The sequence below is a fragment of the Equus przewalskii genome, chromosome 7 (assembly GCF_037783145.1).
Source record: "Equus przewalskii isolate Varuska chromosome 7, EquPr2, whole genome shotgun sequence".
In the NCBI taxonomy this organism is placed as follows: Eukaryota; Metazoa; Chordata; class Mammalia; order Perissodactyla; family Equidae; genus Equus; species Equus przewalskii.
In genome coordinates this window covers 24,645,615-24,667,922 of record NC_091837.1, presented here as the reverse complement: position 1 = coordinate 24,667,922, position 22,308 = coordinate 24,645,615, and the positions used below count along the sequence as shown (strand labels likewise).

The 22,308-nt window shown below is 40.7% G+C and overlaps 1 protein-coding gene across 5 annotated transcripts in view; it reads left to right on the top strand.

The window, feature by feature from the left end:
* The first annotated feature begins 284 nt into the window (after positions 1-284).
* SBNO1 (strawberry notch homolog 1) overlaps positions 285-22,308 on the top strand; it is a 52,549-nt gene continuing 30,525 nt past the window's right edge. The window contains exons 1-9 of one of the 5 annotated variants that reach the window (XM_070629170.1): positions 285-836; positions 9,278-9,409; positions 9,912-10,016; positions 11,400-11,712; positions 15,155-15,255; positions 18,516-18,612; positions 20,123-20,283; positions 21,041-21,174; positions 21,344-21,434. In XM_070629170.1, coding sequence (XP_070485271.1) covers positions 9,278-9,409; positions 9,912-10,016; positions 11,400-11,712; positions 15,155-15,255; positions 18,516-18,612; positions 20,123-20,283; positions 21,041-21,174; positions 21,344-21,434 — 1,134 coding nt within the window. In that variant the 5' untranslated portion in view covers positions 285-836. Of the gene's footprint in view, positions 837-9,277; positions 9,410-9,911; positions 10,017-11,399; positions 11,713-15,154; positions 15,256-16,928; positions 17,715-18,515; positions 18,613-20,122; positions 20,284-21,040; positions 21,175-21,343; positions 21,435-22,308 lie in introns of those variants that run through there. The other 4 variants (XM_070629171.1, XM_070629172.1, XM_070629173.1 and 1 more) reach the window with 4 other exon arrangements.

Genomic DNA, 22,308 nt, shown 5'->3' with positions numbered 1-22,308 from the left:
GCGAGCCTAACAAGCAACGAATATGGGAACATTTTTCTCTGGGACAGACGAGGTAATCATGAGCTTTTCAAACTGACAGAGACGCCACTAGATAACTTCCTGGGCCGAAGCCACACACCCAAAGCCTTTTGAAAATAGCTTCGGGCCCCTCCTGGCACGACTTTCAAAGCAGGTGTGGGACGCATGCGCCCGACCCACCGGCTGACCTCCTCGTGGCAACCCAGAGCGCCGACCTTCTTCCCAACAGCCCGCGGGGGAGAAAGGGAGGGGGAAAGCACTCTCGCGAGGTCTTTCGAGCGCCAGCGGAAGCAGTAGACACGTGACTCTCCTAGGCGGCCTTCGCCTTCCCCCCTCCCCCTTCTCGGAAACCCGGCCCCCTCACCCCTCGCCCACCCCGGAGCCGCGGTAATGGACCGTTTGGGTTCCGGAATTTCCTAGGATCCAACTACTGGTACCGGGTCGGCGGGAGCCGGCTGAGTCCGTGCTTGACGGCGAAGGCAGGGGGGCGGTCAAGATGGGGGGGGAAGTCATCTTCCTTCACCTAGGAGGGAGGCGGGGCGGAGAGCGGCGCTGCGGAGCGGGTGGGGGAGGGAGGAAGTCACGTGGGGCGCGCGGCGCGCGCTGCGTGCGCGCGGCGCCTCATCCCTCGCCCCACCCCCTCCCCTCCCGGCGGGCGGGGGGGCTGGGGGAGGGGCGTCAAGATGGCGGCGGGGAGGTAGGCAGAGCCGGACGCCGCTGCTGCCGCCGCCACCGCCGCCTCCGCTCCGCTCGCCTCTGGTTCTCCAAGCTCTCGCCGCCCGGGAGGAGCTGTGCCGGCGTCGGATCCCGCGGGGAAAGTAAGCCCTTCCCTCAGCCCTTCTCTGTTTCCACACTCCCTCTCCCGGACAGACTCCCACTCCCACCCTCCTCAGGGGGCCGTGTGGGGCCGGGCTGGGGGGGGCGCCACCTCACCCCGGCTTGGGGCCTCCCTCGCCCCTCGCCGCCCCTTCGGCTGCGCGCCCGAGGCTCTGGGGGCACGGTCCCCGCCGCGCTCGTTTCCTCCGCCCGTCCGCGCCGGGCCCTGCGGTGGCCGCGCGTGGGGCTCTCGGGCCCCGAGGGCCCCGCTGTCCCGGGCCGGAGGCACCCGTTTGGGCGGGGAGGCAGGGTCTGCGGACGCCGGCTCCGGCCCCGCTCGGTCGCCGCCTCGCTCCCCCCGCGTCACCTGCGGGTGCGAGTCCCCGACCCGCAGGAAAGTGAGCTCCGCAATCCTTCAAAAGTCCTGCTGCTGGAGGTCGCTCCCGGCCCGGCGAGCGCGGGGGGTGGCAGGGTCGCCCCGCGTCTGGACCGTGTCCCTGCGGTTTTCTGATGGCCTCGCTCCCAGGGCGGTGGGGAAGGTGCGGGGACACGTGGGGGCCACCTTCACGCCTCCCCCGGTGAGGAGGTTAATTTCACCTCCGGCGAAGTCTCTCTGCGGAGGGGAAGGCGGTTGGGGATTTGCTTACTTGGAGAGTGTTTGGCGTAACGAGCATCTAAAGTTCCCCAAACCAGTGTGTGCTGGTGGTTTCCCAGAAGTGGTTTTGGGGTCGGTTTAACCGCTGAGGAGATTTGGATGTTCCTGAACCCTTGTGATTGTTTCTCTCCTGACCCTGGCTTCCAGCTCCTCCCCTTTCCACCCCGGCTTTGTGCTTCTGTTTGGTTAATGTTTGCGGACCACTAACTTGATCCTCGCACAGAGAAGCTCTTTCTATGTGCGTGCTGCGTTTACTGTGGGAAGCTTTTGTTTTGGGGAGTCGCTGGTTGAGAAACGTGGGAAAAGAACGGGCGAGAAGATGAGAGTCAAATAAAGCAACGTTTTTATCCATTGAATTGCGCAGCCAATTGTAGCCGCACCCGGAAGTTTGTACTGAACACGTGTTGATGAGGGAAGGGTAAAAACTGGGTCCCCTTTGACCTTTGAAAATTGATTATTAGCAGTTTATGTTGAGTTAAATGTTTCATGTTCTCCAGGCAACCAGAATTAGAGACGGAGTAGGGCTTCTAGAGAGTCAGCCAGGAGGGTCTAGAAAGCTGTCAAACCCCCAGTTGCCCTAGCGCGAATCCAGTTAACAGTTGCAGACACTTAAACCAGCTAACAGTGCAGAGGGATTCCATTTTTTCCCAGTTATTTACGGCAATCAGAACTGATTTTCGTAAGCGGCGGGGGAAGCCATCGTCATTGCACAAAAGATAGTACAGAATTTCTAGGATAAAAGACAATTTGCTACTGGTGCCTTGAGTGAGATTTTAATTTCTCAAGCAAGAGAGTGTTTTATTTTCCTGTTTGAAGAAGTTGATCCCAAAATTAACCTTACCAGAGAAGACGTCTTTACTTTTTTCCTCTGGCTTCTACTTTTTATTTCCCAATTTAACTTGATTGCATACAGTTGTCTTCAGAATTTTGAATAAATTTTACTTTAGTTGCTGGATAAGTTTAAAAAAGAGCACTTAGTTATTGGTTTACAATTCGTTCATTCATTCATTGAATGCTGTTATGTGTCAGGCGATTTTACATGTTTTAAGAGTTTTGCTGAAATTGCTATTTAAAAACAGGCAGTCTTGAGATTCTTTCATGGTTTTTTGAATGATTTGTTTACCTCCAAGACTTTAGCTACAAATACATTTTGGCGTTTCTTAGTCTCTAAATTGAGCTTTGATTTGAGACTTGCCTGTGAAGGAGGTGAACACTCAGATCTGAGGTCTGGTCTTACCAAATAACCCGACTTTTCATGAGGCTCTGGGTTCTCATGCTTTGCCTGCCTAAAGTTGATGTAAAGATACTTTTTGAGAGGAATTGCTTTCAGGTTAAAGAACCAATTGATCATCAAAATGATGTAATCCTAAAATTTGTGCTATTCCCTTTGTTTTTTGATGCTAATTGACAGATGCACTTTGATGTGGTTGAACTTAATTAGTATTAAGGATAAAGTTGGGATACCACTGAAATTCTGTAGATGAAAAGGATAGGCTCTTGAAGAGCAGGAAATCTATTTTATGAATAAAATGTACAAAGCTTATCAAATTAGTTTATTTCTTGGGAGGCAGTGTATAGCACAGATCAGTGATTTTCAGACCTTTTACTGCATCCCACAGTAGGAAATATGTTAAATTGTGAGTTTGTGTATGTATACACACAGAACTGAAAAACCCATTTCATGAAGTAATGTTTATCTTCTCTACATGCTCTGCACTAATTTTCTCTTCTGTACTGAAATATTTAAAAATACTGGTCATGATACACTCAATTGGTTTGACACTCAATTGGTTTGACAACCCACTGTGTTGTGACCAGCAGTTTGAAAAATACTGATAGAGGCTTAAGAGTAGAGAATCTTGGAGGGATGTGATGTCAGCCAGGTTTGTAATTCTGCTCCAAGCTTGCTTTGTTGTTTCCTTGTTATACTTCATCTCTCTAAGCCTCAGTTTCTCATCTTTGACAAGAGAATAATGGGTTGCATTTATTCATGGGTTATCTTGAGGGTTAAGGAAACAGTCCGACCATATGGTAAATCTCAAGAGTAGCCATCTGAATTTGATCTGGTGATCAAGAAAGCGTCCATTCCCTCCCCCCCTTTCTTTCTTGTGCTTCTTTTGTAAAGCATTCTTGAAACTTTGTCTGTAATATATACGTTGCTTTGTGAATCCATTCTTCCTATAGGTTTTGCAATGGAGGATGGGTCATTTTACTGAGCAACTGCTCCCTTGAGAAGTAGGTGTTCAAAATACAGATTGTATCTTTTTAGGTAAAGAAAATTCTCTAACGAACTCTTTTGTAACTGCCTTCTCTTCCTCCTGGTTTTCTTAAGGAACCAGCACTCAGTAGACACTAAATACTGTTGATCGACTATATCAGCTAAAGTCTAAGTGGATCATTGTCCTTCACATTCTTAAACCAAATGTCAGTCATCACATCTGGGCTGCATAAAAAAGCAAGGTTGAAGCTGAGTAAGCTCTTGTAAATAAAGAGAAAAAATCCTTTTTGTTATTAGTTGAGGCAGAGATACTTGCTAAGTAATATTATCTGTGCACATTTAAAGATGTCTCTCAGTTTCCTGTAGACGTGCTAACTGATTAACTGGATGTGTGACACTTTCAGGTGAAAAGGGAGCTAGTATTTTATAGAGCTAATTTGGAGGTTAACTATTAAATAGATTGCCAACAAAGTTTGTTTTCTGGGAAATAAAATGTTGCATCAGAGATACGGAAGAAAACATTTTTTGGACATGATACTAATGTTTATCAAAGCAATAGTTAATAGCTAGAGGCTAATATTTATTCCAAGTAAATAGTATAACATTTAGTCAACCCAGCAATCCTATAAGGTAGGTTCCATTTTTGTTCCCATTGGAAGATGAGGAAACTGAGTCACAGAAGTTATTATTTGACCCTGTTATCCTACTAGTGGGTGATGTAGCCAGTATTTGAACCCAGGTATTCTGCTTGACTCTGTAGTCTCCTCAGTCTCTGTGGTGCTGCCGCTGCTGCAGATACATCCCTTGTATCTGCCTGGAGCTGTAAAGATCTGCTTTAGGTCTCAACAAGAGGAACCTTGTCCTCCTTGATAGGTTTCAGTGTTGGTATTCTCCGTGGGAACTGTATCCTTGCATTCTGATTGGCTATTATTTCTCAGGATTCTCTTCCTGCCAAGGATGGCTCTTAGTTTCTACTACTGTGTCCCTGTTTCTTATTTATCATAGATGCTTTGATAGGTGTACTGTTTTGAAATAGGTGATGATTTCAAATGTATTTATGATAAAAATGGAACCTTTTTGTTGTCTATTGTTTGAGAATCACTCTGCAGTTAGTAACTTTTGGATTTGTTAGATTGCTACCTATTAAATGTCACCTGAGGTCTGTGAAATGTTTTGTAGACACATTGTAACGCAGTGCTTACACCTAACAGTATTTGCATTTATCTTGTACTTAGTGGGTTCAAAGTGAAAGTGCTGTTTTCCCTCTCAGGAATAAATCTCACTTATTTGTAAAATAAGGTGGCGAAGACTGGATAATAGAACATTTTAAGGGCTCTCTGTCACCCTGAGCACTGAAATCCTGTGAGTCTGTGACAGTTTGAGAATAAGAATATGATTAAATATTAAGAGTTTTGCCTAATGGAGTTAGATGGAGAATGGCATAGATGTTCCCTGTCTGTGCCTTTTCCCCTTCTCACTGCACCAAAGTGCAAGTGGAGAACCTGTGCCCAATTGGCTAAGAGAGAAAGGATCCCTAGATTTCATTTCTGTATAAGATGTATGTAAAATTAAAATCTTTCATTATAGCTTGTAAAAGACCTACTACTTCTACAGATGTTGTCACTACTAGGTCACTTACTCAGATCGGAGAGTCTCAAGTTGTTGTTTGATTCCTGTGAATTTTGAAAAGGTCACTGATAGTGTTGTTTATAACTGTTGCCATCATTTCTTTTTTTCTTGTTTGTTTTGAGGAAGATTAGCCCTGAGCTAACATCTGCCACCAATCCTCCTCTTTTTGCTGAGGAAGAGTGGCCCTGAGCTAACATCCGTGCCCATCTTCCTCCACTTTATACATGGGATGCCTGCTGCAGCACAGCCTGACAAGCAGTGCGTAGGTCCGCACCTGGCATCCGAACTGGCGAACCCCAGGCTGCCGAAGCAGAATGTGTGAATGTAACTGCTGCGCCACCGTGCCAGCCCCCCATCATTTCTTATCTGAACAAATTTCTTCCCCAAATTCCTCACTTCCATGATAATATTTTTGTACATTTTTTTTTATCTTTTCTTTTTCTTTCTTTCTTTTTTTTTTTTGCTGAGGAAGATTCACCCTGAGCTAACATCCATTGCCCACCCTCCTCTTTTTTTTGCTTAAGGAAGACCAGCCCTGAGCTAACCTCTGTGCCAGTCTTTCTCTGTTTTGTATGTGGGACACCTCCACAGAATGGCTAATGAGTGGAGTAGGTCTGCACCTGGGATCTAAACCCACGAATCTGGGCCACTGAAATGGAGTGTGCAGAACTTTAACCACTCGGACAGAGAGCCAGGCCCATATTTTTGTACTTTTAATGCTCATTGTTCAAAAAATATATTTCAAAAAGCTGTCATGAGTTCAGTAACACTTTCCAATGATTTTTTGTTTCAGTAATTAGTGACGTTTCTGTACTTTGGAGTATAATTAGAGAGGGCTTGGTGTGCATCTAGTGGGGTAATGGTTCCCTTGGCCTCCAAGGGTTCTGTGGTTCTGTGGTCTATAGCTGAGGAGTCACTGGTTTAAAACAACGTACTTTTGTTTCAAATATAAATAAATCATTATTTCTAATATTTACAAACAAAGATGACATTTTGATAGTCTCTGGAGTTCTATTACTCTAGGTCAAGATTAACCATAGCAAGTGGGCCAAGACCCTGTGTTCCCACAGGTCAGTGGTCCTCGTGAAGTGTTTTATGGATTGAAAGTGTTTTTAAAGCATTGTGTTAGCTCTCTTGGTACTTGTTTGTGCTGTGTACTAGGATGATTTGTAAAGTATGGTCAACTACGTATTAGAAAAACGGATCAACTTAGTTTAAAATCCATGTTGGAACGTTTCTCTTATTTGTGTCCTCTGTGTCCAAGTCTTTCATAAAATTTCTATCTTGCTCGGGGCCGGCCCCGTGGCTGAGTGGTTAAGTTCTCGCGTTCTGCTTCGGTGGCCCAGGGTTTCACTGGTTCGAATCCTGGGCGTGGCGGACATGGCACTGCTCATCAAGCCACGCTGAGGCGGTGTACCACATGCCACAACTAGAAGGACCCACAACTAAAAATACACATCTTTGTACCAGAGGGCTTTGGGAGAAAAAGGAAAAATAAAATCTTTTAAAAAAAAATTTGTATCTTGCTGATAATGCTCTCTCCCCCTTCCAATTTTAATCTCAGACTATCATTTATTTCGAAATTAAGTGTTTCAACTTCACAGGTTACCAACATTGACTTCTAGGTCTGCTCATTGGAAAGACAATGCCTGGGCTTTGGGAGTTTGAATAATCTAGATCTGGATGGGTGGCCTTGGGCAGGTAATTTAAGCTTTCTGAGATTGAATTTTATCTCTGAAATTGTAGTACTGTCTTTTGCGGGGTTGTTATGGGCTCGTGTCACTAACACTGTCAGGCTCATAAAAGATACTTAGTCACTGTCAGTTCCTCTTCCCTTTCTCCTTCCTGCTCAAAGTGTTTTCTTCCTTAGGCTTTTTTTCCTTTCTCTGAAAAACTTTGGGGAAATCTCTTTTGGACGATCTGTACTTGCTCCTATGTTTTAAGTAGCAAGTCTGCCCTTAGTTTCGTTTCTGGATGTCTGTGGTTTCCACCTTAAACTCATTCCTGTTCCTGTTAGAACTTTCTAAATGATTCACGAGCTTATGTGACATAGACCTACCTAGTAGAGAATTTCTCTGTTAAATACTGTGCTTTCATCCAAAACAGTAGTTCTTATGTTGGAAGTCATGGTCATAGTATTGTTGACTAACATCTTTCTTTTTGTAGGACATAGTGAAACACTGACATTGAATTCTATCGCAGTCTGAGAACAAATGGACTAGTTGAAAATTAGTATATTATTTGTGTAACATGAAATTAGTTTTCTGAGAAAAACAAGTGCTGGGGCCGGCCCCATGGCTGAGTAGTTGAGTTCAAGCGTCCCGCTTCAACGGCCCAGGGTTTCCCTGGTTCAGATCCTGGGCGCAAACATGGCACCACTTGTCAGGCCTCGCTGAGACGGCGTCCCACATGCCACAACTAGAAGGACCCGCAGCTATGTACCAGGGGGCTTTGGGGAGAAAAAGAAAAAATAAAATCTTTAAAAAAAAAAAAAGTGCAGTCAGATTTCCCATAAGTATGTTTGTATATATATAAATAGGTTATTTCAGATAAATTAATGAGAAAAGTTAAAATTGAGAAAGCTCTGTGAAGCTTTTTCCCCCTACAAAATGGATAAAAATCCGCTTTGGTGGTAGAATACTTTGATCTGGCTCCTAAGAGTATAGTTGGAAAACCCCAACCTAAAATGTATTTACTTGCTCCTAAAAAGATGTCTCCCCCACCCGCCCCCAAAGTCCATATACCTCATTTTTCAGGTCTCCTGAGCTCAACTTTCAAATTTCTTTTACTTTTTTTTTTTTTTGCTTTTTATTTTTTGATGAGGAAGATTGGCCCTGAGCAAACATCTCTTGCCAATTTTTCTCTTTTTGCTTGAGGAAGATTGTTGCTGAGCTAACATCTGTGCCATGTTCCTCTGTTTTGTATGTGGGATGCTGCCACAGCATGACTTGATGAGCAGTGTGTAGGTGGGTGCCCAGGATCCGAACCTGCAATCCCTGGGTCGCTGAAGTGGAGCATGTGAACTTAACTATACTCTACTGGGCTGGCCCCTCAACTTTTATTTTTTCACTTTCTCCTGGCTTAACTCTAATCATCCATCAACTCAGGGTCTTTTGTTTGTGTGTTCCATATTCTCCCTTCTATTTTAAGTTTTTATTTAAACTTAGTCTCATGGACTCTCCTTCCTAAATATCTTGGAGTCCATTCCCCCTTCTTTCTCTCCACACCCTGCCATTACAGCACATCATCTCTCTCCTGGTCTGCTGTAGCAGTTTCCTAAAACGTGCCCCTGCCTCTGGTCTCATTCTCCCTATTCTCAGTTTGTTTCCTCACTGCCGTGAGGTGATCTTTATAAGTCAGAAACCTGACTATGTCATGCAGTCCTCTATCTGAAAACCCTTTAGTGACCCCCATTACCCACAGGATTAAGTGAAATCTCTAGCACGGTATACAAGGCTCTGGGTGATATCTTCCTCATCTCTTGCCATCACCTACCTGAGCCTCATATTTCTGTTCTAAGCTTTCTTACCCATGTTGAATTACTCCAACCATCATTATTAAGGAGTGCCGATGTCTTTCATGCCTGCATGAGTTTGAATGCACTGTCCAGAAGATCCTTGTGCACTTGATTTCTTCCTTGAGACTCAGCTCCGCTTTCATCTTTGTGACCTCTGTCCCCAGGCAAAGTTCAGCGTTTCTTTCTCTGTTCCCATAGCATTTTGTAGACAGGTACTTGTGGTGTGTTTTACCTTCTTCTCTGTTCTTTCCATCTTAATGTGAATTTCATGGGATCAGAGACTTTCATCCTTTTTGCCTGACATGTAGCAGGTTCTTCATAAATATTGAATGAATAGATTTGGTAGAAAAGGTTGGTTTATATTTAGAAGAGAGTTAATTGTCTTTTTAAGTTTTATGTTAATATTTAATATTTTGTTCTAAAGATGGTGGAGCCAGGGCAAGATTTACTGCTTGCTGCTTTGAGTGAAAGTGGAATTAGTCCGAATGACCTCTTTGATATCGATGGTGGAGACGCAGGACTTGCCACTCCAACACCTACCCCTCCGGTTCAGCAGGTAAGAGTTTTCTACAGCCTCTGTAAAAAGTAGGTTTGTCTTAATTTTAATTTCTACTTATGGAAATGGGTTTTATTAAGCCTTAATCTTAAATATACCTTTGAGTGTTATTTTTATATTGAGTATTAGTCTTCATTCATGAGGTGGAAAATATTTGCAATGAAAATCAAGACATTAATTTCTGCTTTGATGTATACGTAAGAGATGAATTAGAGTTATTGTGGGAGGATCATTAACCTCTGTAATAGTTGTCTTTGTACATTATAGAAACATTTTTATGACCTTTCACTATACACATTGTCTGAATTTTAGCACAGTTTTGCGAAGATGTTATGCTTGCAGAGATTGTTGCTTTATACCTAGTGTCAGTGATTTTACATTCCATTTGAATGTAAAACTTGACTTTTTTTGGTTTTAATAAAATAAATACATCTCTTGTTCTTGAAACAGAATTCACTGCCATCATTCCTTATTTCGTTCTCTGATGTTGTTTTCTCTCCAGTCAGTGCCACTTAGTGCGCTAGAACTAGGCTTGGAGACTGAAGCAGCAGTTCCTGTTAAACAAGAACCAGAGACGGTACCCACTCCAGCACTATTAAATGTTAGGGTAAGAATACTTAGTTTTGACATTACTACTAAAATAGTTTAGGATTGTAGTAAGAAAATAACCTTTAATATGAAATAGTTTTATCTCACTAGTTCTGCTTTTTGCTTCTTCTTTCCCAATATCCTACTCTCGCCTCCTACTCTGTAAAACATTTATTTTACTCTTCTGGTAGTTATGGTGATCAAAAGATAATTAGGACAAAACAGGAAATTTTTGGAGTTAGTTTATTGCAAGTGATATAATTCATGAAGTAAAAATGAACTGCATACTATCCCACTACACCTTTCATTTTTACTTATTTCGGCTTTTGTCTGTTGGTATGGTTTATTTTGGCTTTTTGTCTGTTAAAACAGCTTTTCTCTATTGGTATATGTAATTTTTATGTGATTGTAATTGTGCTTTAAATATGGAGTTCCTCTGACCTTACCTTAAACAAAGCTATTATTACCTTAAGCCTGGTGGTGTAAAATTATTGGATAAACTGGTTAACATTTGATAACTTACGATAAATTATTATTGAGAGTTTTGTTTAAAAGTGATTTACTTTGTTTAAAAGTAAATAGTAATCTAAAAGATTCTTCACGTAGTAGTCATGGAGAAATAAATAGTTTGAGGAAGAAAGAAAGTAGAAATAGACTTAAATTTATAAAAATATCTCAGTTGTACCTTAGTCGCTTGTAGTCACAGACATATTGTTATCCTCAAATCTTGACTCTTTTTTTTTTTTTTTGCATTTTCGTCCAGCTTGTAATGCTCCCACCTCAACTATAAAAAATAAGGTGCTTGGAGCTTTGTCTGAGGCTCAAAGGTAGCACCCACATGCTCACCTAGTTTTGTAATTTACCAGGCTAGGTCTTTCCTGTGACCCAAGAATTTAAAACTGCTTGGTGATTTTATCTTGTTAAGTTCTAAACATTAGTGTAGTCTCTGTGATAGCAAATGAAGCGTTGGACAGGAATCATAGAATGTTAGAAACAGAAACTGTCCTCAAAGAGACTGGGCCTCCAGAGGTGAAGCGATTTGCTTAAGGTTATCTACCTGGTTGAGGCAGTGCTGGGATTAGAAATCCTTTCTTTTCCTAGTCCTTGTGTTATGTGGGTTACTGTACATCACAGCTTGCTTAGCATAGTCCCATTTTATGCTTGCTGTCCCTGACAGTTATGAAATGTCACACTGCTGCTATCCCTTCTTTTCCTCGAAGTGGTGTGCTTTAACTTGGTAGTTTATAGCTAATCATATTTAATTAAAAATGAAGTGCCAATTGTTAGGTAAGAATAGAAGTCACTTTAGAGTTTTAAATGGCCTATTGTGTTTATGGGCATAGGCTACATTACAAAATGAAGCATTTTGCAGTGGTGTGACGTGTATGGTTTTCTTTTCTAGCAGCAGCCTCCATCTACGACAACGTTTGTGCTGAATCAAATAAATCAGCTTCCGACCTTGGGATCTACAATTGTAATGACTAAAACACCACCTGTAACAACGAATCGGCAAACCATTACTTTAACAAAGTTTATCCAGACTACTGCAAACACACGCCCTTCAGTCTCAGCACCAGCAGTACGAAATGCCATGACCTCTGCACCTTCAAAAGACCAGGTTCAACTGAAGGACCTACTAAAAAATAATAGTCTGAATGAACTCATGAAACTGAAGCCACCGGCTAATATTGCTCAACCAGTTGCAACAGCAGCCAGTAAGTCTGTTTTGAGTAGTGTCAACTGTCTGCCTTTGGTAAGATATATTAGTGTGTTTTTAAGGGTTTGCTTAGGTCTTAAAAGAACTGGGCATGAAAGAAGTAATATCTGCATGACTCTGTACAGTTATAGTGTTTCTATAGTTCAAGGGAAGCAAACATTTAGAAGCCTTAGCATTTGGCTTTGAAATGAAGTGTAGAATTATCAGGTGGCTACATTAACACCGTAAGATATCAGTGTTATGTATTGTGAAAAACCAGTTAACATTTTTCTCAGTCCTTTAAATCGTTGCTTCTCAAATTTTATGTGCCTATGAATCACCTGGGGATCTTGTTCAAAAATAGCATCAGGTTCAGTCGGTCTGGGGTGAGGCCCAAGATTCTGCACTTCTGACAAGCTTGTTGGAGGTGCTATAGCTGGTGGACCATACTTGAGGTAACAAGCCTTAAACTGATACTTTGCTGCTTTAACTCTGACTTTTCCACTTTTCTGATTTAGCCTGTCATTGACTTCATTGCTCGTGGGTTGTTGTGTTTTTACTAAGTTCTCTTTTAAAATACATACACTTTCATTATGAGATAATTCATTATAGTTCTTTGAAGAGTGAGCACCCATAATACTTTTTTCTAATGAACAGCTTTCTTGAGATAGAATTCACATACCATAACATTTACCCTTTAAAAGGTAAATGGATTCACTGGATTTTAGTATATTCAGAGCTGTGCACCCATCACCACTAGCTAATCTATATGCTTTAAGGATAGGTGTAGATTTAAAGGGGAAAAGCTCAATAATCATTTGGTTACGCCTTTTTGAGAATTCACTTATGCACAAAGAATGTAGATTTTATAGTTAGTTTTCCTTCTCTGGAGTGGCTATTTTTGTTATTCATTCAACACATATTTATTGAGTACCTATTATGTGCTAAGCACTTTTCTGAGATTTTGAGGCTATGGCTGGGAAGAAAGAAAACTGTTAAAATCTCTGCCCTCATGGAGCTTGCATTCTAGTAGAGAGAAACCGACAATAAACAAAATAGATAAGTAAATTATATAGTATGTTAGGTAGGGCTAAGTGCTCTGGAGGAAAATGGAAAACGGAATATGGGGTAGGAAGAGGTTACAGTTTTAAGTGGAGTGCTCAGAGGAAGCTTTGTATTTAGCACAGTAAGGGAATTGTTAAGAGTATAATAGAATTAATGTCTTTTTTTTAACTTTGGCTATTTTAAATCTTAGTAGTATAGTTTTAGAAACTGAAAAATGTGAACTCTTAGGAGGGACATTCTTTCCTTCCTTTGTCCCTTGGGCTAAATAATGTTTGAGTCCCTGTTGTATAACACTGTGTGGTGAGCACTGTTGGAGATGCTCTCACCTCACTTATCTCCTGAGCTGACCACTGTTTTATAGCGTTAGCATAGGAATGGGGGCCTTTTTAAGAAACAAATTTCTGTGGGTTCGTTGTATTCTTGAGTCATGAAGTTGCTGCTGTGTGCTAGCACTAGGTGTGTGTGTACTAGGACGTGCATAGCATCCCCTCAGGCTCTTGGAATGAGGTGATGTGTGTTGAATAGAGAGTTCCTCCTTCCAAACAGCCGCTTTACTTTTCTAATGGTGGGAGATGAGTTTTAATACCTGATAGAAATTGATATAGGCAGAATTGACTGCTTGGAAGTTGTACTCTGGTTGTGTTTATAAAGTAGAGGGCTAAAGGCATTCTACAGGAATGGGCAAAAAGTGTTTGTAGGATGATGTAGAACTAACTGTCTCCAGTGTCAGAGATGATTAAAAATACCAGATAATCTACTTTTTATGTTTGAGTCCATACCATTGTGCTCTAGTTTTATTCTCAAGGTCATTGTCTTGAGCTGGCTGCGACCTGGCAGTTAGATTTCCCGTTGGGAAATTGTTTTAACTGTCTTAGAACTGATTTCCATTTTCCGCCGTGGAGAGCAGGACTGTGGCCCTGACCTACTGAGGTTTGGGGCAGCATCTGGAATGGCTCCTAGGAGACTTGGGGGTGATTAACAGTTAGTGGAAACTGCTTTTCATTTAAGTTTTTGGATGTAATGAGGAGAAAGACTGCTGCTTTTATGTGAGTAGCTTTCTGAGCATTTCACTCCTCAAACAGCATATGCCCTCATAATTTAGACGACTATGCTATTGTGAGGAAAGACTTCAGAGAGCAAAACAAAACAGGATAGATTTGGATCTGACTGAGGAATACCTAATACAGTAACATCTTGGACATCCAATGTAGTAATTTTTAAAAGACAAAAGACTGCAAATCAAGGCTGTCCTTGTGTGGAAGCCTGAGAAACCATCAGACTAGACTAGGGCTGAAAAAGAAACGGTAAGTGAATGCTGAAGATGAGCAAATGTTTGTGTTGTTGGAAAGGGTCATCTTTTTACTGAAAAGGAAGAACATTAAAAGTATGAACTGCTAAGAGGAAGGTTTTGCATGTTCTTCTCTGATCTGTGTGGGTATTGCCTCTTTTGGATTCCTTAGCCCTTTGGGTTTCTCTTTAGGTTCTCATCTCTCACTTGAACTCCAGTCCTGTAACTATCTGTGAACTGTTCACTGGCTCTCCCACAATCATATTAAACAAATCATGCCCCAAAATAAAGTAATTATCTCTTTTCCAGCTTCTTTATTTTGTTAATGCTTTAATACTAGTCATTTTGGAGTCCCAAGTGACAGGCTCCCCCAAAAACTCCTTGTCTTTTGGTAGAAGAGATAAGATGCTAATCACTCCTTCTGGTGTGGTTTTCACACTGTGATCTCAAGAATCCTGGGTACTGGTGGGCGAGCTTCAGGGGTACTTGGAGGATAGACGTTAGTTACAGGGGCTCTGGACTCCTCAGTCAAGCAGGTCTACTTTGACACTCGGACTGAGGGGTTCTGTTGCTATATCTAAGAAGAATTTGCAGACCACTGGTGTAAAAGGTTCATTGTTTGGATCTTTATTCTGAGGGGAGGAGGAAAAGAGAGTTCCCAAATTGGTGTTTTTCCTTCCAGAAATAATTGTTTTGCTTTGAAAGTTAGTAAGCACCACCAAATCAGGTGAGATTGATTCTGGCTTCTTGATAACACCAGGTTTTATTTTTTTTTTTAATGAACCAAGTAAAGTGTCTCAAAGTAATGCTGGCTCTTGGTGTTTGTATTGAAATAAACTCTCAAGTAGTTCTGGTTACGGTGTCTTTTTAATAAATAGTTTTCACATTTCCTCTGCACGTATTTCCTTTTAAGTTGCTTGTTTTCTAAGGTTAATTCATACCTCCATAATGACACATAGCTTTGAATGTTTTCATCCTCATGCCTAATTTAAGTTAGTGATAAGCAGATTGGTATTCTTTGATTTGTGAAGTGGGTAAACTTTACTGAATTTATAAAAACTGTAGGAAAAGGAATTGTTCTAAAATGTAAATTGACTTTCTCCCTCAGCTGATGTAAGCAATGGTACAGTAAAGAAAGAGTCTTCTAATAAAGAAGTAGCAAGAATATGGATAAATGACATGAAGATGAGAAGTTTTTCCCCGACCATGGTGAGTTTCAAAATCTGCATCTGTATTTTGGTGTGGTATGAAAGTACACTTGGCTAAAAGTCCTCTACAATAACCCTTAGAACACTTTTTTTGGGTGAAGGGGGGGCTACTCAGCTACATAAACTAATGAATAAGCATTGAACCTCACTGGAATAAACTAATATATACTAAACAAGGTTATTATAACTTGCATATTTGATAGGCTGTAGTACTCACATCTTTTTATTGTGAATTTTCTCTGATCAGAAAAAACGATAATGTGAAGTTAACCAAAAGTATTTGATAACTATGTTCGTTTTAGGATTGAACCTGAGCTGTCAGATCAAATAATGGTGTAGGTATGGGTAATTATATGATAATTTTTTTCTGTGTTGGAGATGCTGTATACTTTGGGTTACTTGATTCCCTGCATTTATTTAATAACTATGCTGTGTATAACACTGCATGTGTGTGTGTGGTGGGTTTCTACAAGAAGTATCTGCATGGCTCCCCCTTCAATAAACGTACAATTTGACAACGGTATGGTTTGAGTAGGTATATAAGGTACAGCAAAAAGTGCATTGTGATCCTCAGAGAAAGGGTTATGAATTTGGAGGAAGGTGAGATCTCCCTAAACTTGATGGGAAGACTTTATTTTATGGAGGAGGTATAAGGAGCTTTAGTTTTGAGTCTGGAGAGACTGATAGGGCATTTTAGGAAGGGAGCTAAAACATTAATAGGCACAGGGAGTTGGTGGCTGTGTGCGTAGGTGACACTAAGCCTGGGTACTTGGGTTGCTGGAAGAAGTTGGAATGGTTGATTTGGGCTCTGTGGAGGATCGTGAGTTGAGCTTGAAGGACTTTTGACTTGGTGCAGCACCAATTCAGAATGGGTCAGGGTAGGGAGGAGAGACAGATTGGGATGTTGGTTAAGTTATCCAGAAGGGCAGTGATTAGGGACCAAACTTGGGAGATTGGAAAAGGGTGAGGGGAAAGAAAATAGGGGATGACTGAACATAACAATACCAAAAGGTTGTTAGGACTTGAGGATGGAATGTGGAATTAGAGAGAGAGCAGAGCAACCTGTACCTGACGTTCAACAGGGACCCGGAGAACAAGTGATTGCAGTACTCAGTTTACTTAATGGTTGTGTGCCAACAGCTTACTTGGGAGTTGATTTTTGGAAGGTAAGAAAACATTTTCTTTAAGAAATGTTTTATGTAGTGCTCAGGTTCCCAGTGCAGCCCATGTTTGTTCGTAATATGCCAAAAGTCCTATATTGTCCCAGCAGTTAAGAAACATCTAACAGATTGCATACTGGTAGCCTGTGGACCAAAACAAGTTGACAGGTATGTTTTGTTTGGCCTCTACAATATTTTGAAAAATTTTGAATTTATTGCTAATACATAAAATCTTGATTTCCAGGGGCCCGCCCCGTGGCCGAGTGGTTAAGTTAGCACGCTCTGCTTCGGCGGTTCAGGGTTTCGCGGGTTCAAATCCTGGGCGCGGTCGTGGCACTGCTTGTCAAGCCACACTGAGGTGGCATCCCACATTGCCACAACTAGAAGGACCCACAACTAAAAAAGTCTTTAAAAAAAAAAAAATCCTGATTTCCGGATTCTCTTGACCATTCTGAGCCCACATTGCCTACCTAGTAAAACATGCCTAAAGTTGAGTAGTGACCATTTAATTTGTGTGTTAGGCAGGCATTTCCCAGGTACCACAGTCTCCCTCCCTCCATTTTTCTCCTTAACACTAAGCTGGATGTCACTTGCCATTTTACCTTCAGCGGGCTTAGAAATATTACCTGTCTGGTCCCTGGATTTTGTGACCCTTTGGTATTACCAACTCATCCTCCAATTATACCCCTTGTGATTTTTTGTTTTGTTTTTGAATTTAAGTAGAAGACTATAAGGTAGAGGGAGAAAAGAGGAGTCTGGTCGTTTATTATAGTGTGCATTCCATCTTATAGGTGAAGAAAAGGTACAAAGGTGGGGGGGGGGGGTTGGTTCAGAACTTAAGTAATTTGCCCAAGGCTACACAAATGGATAACGGCAGAATTGCAATTTATATCTGTTTCTTTGGCTAACCCCATTTTGTCTCCAGTTTCTGAAATTGGATTTTATTTTGACGTACTTTCTGAGAACATTCAGAGGTTTGTGGATTTTTTTCTGAGGACTCCGTGAGTTAATGTTGATTAGATGTTTATCTCCTACCTCCTTTTACTTCTCACATTTTTGAGCATCTGTGTGCCATCATATTCTGCTCTAGACTAAATAAATACATAAAGTAGAAAGAAGAAACCTGCCATTACTTTTCAGTGTCATGTTATCCTTGGCATTACGTGTATGTCCTGACCAGGTTTTCTCCTTCTCTCCCTTCCTTGGTATACTGGGTTCCACAGCTGCTTCTCTCTGCTCTTCTTGAACAAGCACACGTTAATAAAGAGCTTTCCTAATGGTTTTCTGGTAATGAAAAGAGGTTTGTTCACGGTCTTCCTATTCCCCTATTCCTGCCTGCCTCTACCCCTTTAAGACTGTGGAGAAACACAAGGGAACATGAGACTGTGGTGACCATTCGCTCAGTTTGCTTGAGACAGTCTGGGTTTCCTCCTATTTTCCTGATGTGGTTACTGATAGCTCCCCATTTTACTCCCACATGTGCCAAGTTTTGGAGAGTAAATGATATGGCTGTCCTATATGATTGTTGTTGTGTCTGTGGAGACGCAGATGTCTGAAGTAAATTCTCTGTTCTTCAGGAGAACCTTTAAACTCCAGAGTTTTGGGGTTTAGGATTTGAAGGCAAGAAGACAGATGGAAGTGAACTGAAAGGAGGGTGGGATGTGAGACAGTTTCTGCCCATGAGGTTGGAGGATGTGCTGCTGGGGCTCATCTGCTTTTTCTCCCCAAACCCCTTACTCTTTGTATTCCTGGAGTAGGAATGAAGAGTGAGGACTGAGGTTAGAGAGCGTTCTGTGCTCAGGGAGGGTAGAAAGTATTGAAAGGGAAAGGAGTTTGTGACAATGATGGCTGGAAGGCAGGTGGAGCCCTTTGGTGACCTCTGTGTGTTAGGGATAAGAGTAAGACATGGATTGTCTGTGCTCATCATTGGAGAAGCAGGGAAGCCACAAAGTGTGACCCAGATTTTCGGGAACATAGAAGTGGTGTGTCATGTTTCCCAGCCTGATGAGTGAGGATATTCCTGCGAAAGCATTTTCCTGTGTGTTGGCTGGGGTCTCCAGTCTCTGGACTTAACACTGATTATGCGTTCTCTTTGTTACAGAAGGTCCCTGTTGTGAAAGAGGAAGATGAACCAGAGGAAGAAGATGAAGAAGAAATGGGCCATGCGGAAACCTATGCAGAGTATATGCCAATAAAATGTATGTCTTTGGGACTTGTCAACATAGTGAAAGATTTCTGGGTTCCTCTTAAATAATTTCCCCACACACGTTATTATCTATTAGGATCTGTCAGGATTGGTACTTCAGGATTTGAGAAGTATGAACATTGTAATATGTTTTAAACTGTCATGTGTTTTAAAATATCTACAAGAAAATTTTACTGTGGGTTTTTTCCTACATATATATAGAGCTTTGTTGTAAGTTGAAGTCTGTTAAAACCAAGAGTAAAAAAGTTTGAGTTTTATTTTATTTCAAGTTAATTTTGCTCATATTGGCAATGATTATAAAATCATAATAAATTGCACAGATGTAAATATGTATCTTAGCTTTTATAGTTTGTACAGCTTATCTAAAACAAACCATAAAAACATGGTAATCTTAAAAATAAAATGAGATATTTGAATTCAGTTTACATTAACACTATTTCTGCCTTTTTTCCATAAGGACCGTGATTCATTTTTTTAGTGGCATGATTCATTTAGTGGAAATGAATTCATTTAGTAAGTTGAAAATTAATAGCTTTTAGCTTTTGTATATAATTTTTCACTTTCTCATTCATTATATGGGGGTAATAAGATGAAAAAAACATCTGGCTAGAGTTTATCTTTTCTATACTCTGGGTTTATATAAAAAGCCACCAATAATACCAGTTAAATTAAACTAGAAATCTCTACCAACCATGTATGGATTCCCAAGATCTCATCCCTTTCTAGTCATTTAAAATGAACTTCAGGTTGTGGTATCTGAAATTTTTGGTATCTGGGTTTTTCCCCCTAAATAGTTTTCACAAAAAAATTGAAATTTATCTATGGGCCTTTAAACCACAGGTCAGCAAACTAAATCTGGACCCATGCCTGTTTTAATAAGTGGAGTTTTATTGGAACATAGCCAAGCCCATTGGTTTATTTATTGGCTATGGCTGCTTTTATGTTGCTACAACAATGTTCAGTAATTATAAAAGAGACCGGATGACCCACAAAGCTGAAATTATTTACTATCTGACCATTTATACAAAAAGTTTGCTGGCCCCTATTTTAAACTATTCACATTATATGCGTTTTGGGGAGTTAGTTGCTGTTTAATTTTATAGCCCAGACTTCTTTTGAAATACCTTTCAAGATAAAATTATATTCCAAACGTTTGATTCACCGATAGCAGTGAATGATTCGTTCAAGTAAACTCCTTAATCTAGGGTTTTGCTCTCTTACTACTGGAGAACCTGGTTGTCTGAACTAAGTTGGCATTTTTCTAGATCTTTTTAACCAGCAACTCTCTATTTAAACTGTAGGTAGTTGATAAATAAGTAATTTTAGTCAAATTTAAAAGGTACTTTACCATCTGTCAGTGACTTTTTATAGAATCCCACAGTGTATAGTTACTTATTATTGTATTTTCTGTTACAGGAAAAATATTGTAATGTCTTATAATAAAACCAGAAGTATTATTATGTAGAATAATTAAAATGAAGTATTTTTAAATTTTTGTTTAGTAAAAATTGGCCTGCGTCACCCAGATGCTGTTGTGGAAACTAGTTCTTTATCCAGCGTTACTCCTCCTGATGTTTGGTACAAAACATCCATTTCTGAAGAAACCATTGATAATGGCTGGTTGTCAGCATTACAGCTTGAGGCAATTACATATGCTGCCCAGGTAAGCAATAATATGTCATAACTACATACGATATTTATCTTTTAATCTGAAACCATGTAATATAGTTGTTTTAATCCAGGGTATGTTTTCCTTGCATGAAAAACTTATGAGTGTGGCTTTTATGGAACTTATATGTTAGAAGATTAAAGGGTAGTGTAGATGTGGGGAGTGCGTGTCTGGTGGAATTCACTGGGAATATGTATTAAAAATACATATATCCTTTGACCTAACAATTCCATTACTGGGAGTCTATCCGATAGAACTATTATATAATAACATATTTATAAGGCTATTTGTTGCAGCTTTTTTCCCCCCAGTGGCTGAAAGCTAGAAAAGATTCGAAAGCCCATACCCTTGGGGACTGATTGAATAAAATGTGGTATTACTATTCAGGTGTCAGAGCTGTGCCAGTTGTCTTGAAAGGATTTCTGTCATACTCCATTTTTGTAAAATAAGTAATGGCCAAATAGCCAACCATTCCCCATATTTATATCTGATGTAAAAGTTTGTATTTGAATTGTGCAAGCGTTGAAAGGGGTATGGAAGAGTGCTCACCAGTTTGTTAACTTTACCTGACGCATGTGGGGGTAGCAGGAAAGAGTATATAGTAACGTGAGGAAAGTATCCACACTAAGCCAAACTGTGCACCATTTATATAAAAACAGAGCACGTCTGCATGTTCCCGAACCGGTGGATGAAAGACTGATCACCAGAATATCAAAAGTAATAGATTAATTACCAGCTTTTTCCTTTTCAGCAACATGAAACATTCCTACCTAATGGAGATCGTGCTGGCTTCTTAATAGGTGATGGTGCCGGTGTAGGAAAAGGAAGAACGATAGCAGGGATCATCTATGAAAATTATTTGTTGAGTAGAAAAAGAGCATTGTGGTAAGTGCTAAAGACTGACCGGGAGCTTTCACTTGCGGATAGTTCCTTCAGCTTGTGGGGATGGGTTTTAAATAATAGGTGTCAAGGCCTGGTTTTATTTTTTCCTGAAAACTGCTAGAATAATGGAATTTATGTTTAATTTGTATGTTTTTCTTTTTTCGTGTGGCAGGTTCAGTGTTTCAAATGATTTGAAGTATGATGCTGAAAGAGATTTGAGGGATATTGGAGCAAAAAACATTTTGGTCCATTCATTAAATAAGGTATGAAAGTTTTGTATTCAGTTGCTTGTTCCATAAATAGTGACTCATCTGTGAGATGAGACTGATAGTAGTTTTTACCTTGTAGGTTGTTATGAGGATTAAATGAGTTATTTAACAGAAAGCCTAGTGAGTGCTAGCCAGTGTTGTTGGTGTGTGGATTACTGCATGTCAGATACTAAGCCAGGTAGGGTTATGTAGTGGCACACAAGATGGGCATTGTCTCTGTTGTTAGGGAGTTTATTCTCTGTGTCTTCAGTGTTATTTTTGTCTTTGTTTTTGAAGTAACTTGATATGGGCGGAGCTCATGTAACTATGAGTATGAGGGCGCAGTGTCATAAAGCTTTATGGACAGGCAGTGTGCCCATTGCAGTGTAGAGAGAATCGTGGTTTGGAGTCTGGTTTAGATATTTGTATGTCCAGTGGACTTGCATGCCGGATCCTGTGTAAATGTTAAAACAGTTCTGTCAAGTGGAAGGAAATGTGTCTCAGTGTCTAAAGCACACTTTAATGTGATGACAATCTTATTGTTCATTTGGGAAACCTTTATTGTTGCACCATTGTTGGAGTTAGAGGGTTCCTGCAAGAGCCTCCATCCTAGCCCTTTGAAAATAAGTAAACATAAATCTCCTTTCCACGTGAGTCCCAAGTGGGTTCAGTTTTGCCGTGCTCATCAGGGGCTTTTCTGGGTGGGTGCGACGGAGTGGATTGGGATGTGAAGTACTGTGTCTTGAATGACTAGTAACAGTTCAAAACTAATAACTGGAATTGTGTACCAGAATTACATCTAGAAATATTTTTGATTTCTGATTGAAAAGAAGACCACATTATTAATCATAATTCTCCTCTTTTTTTTTTTTTTTTTGAGGAAGATTAG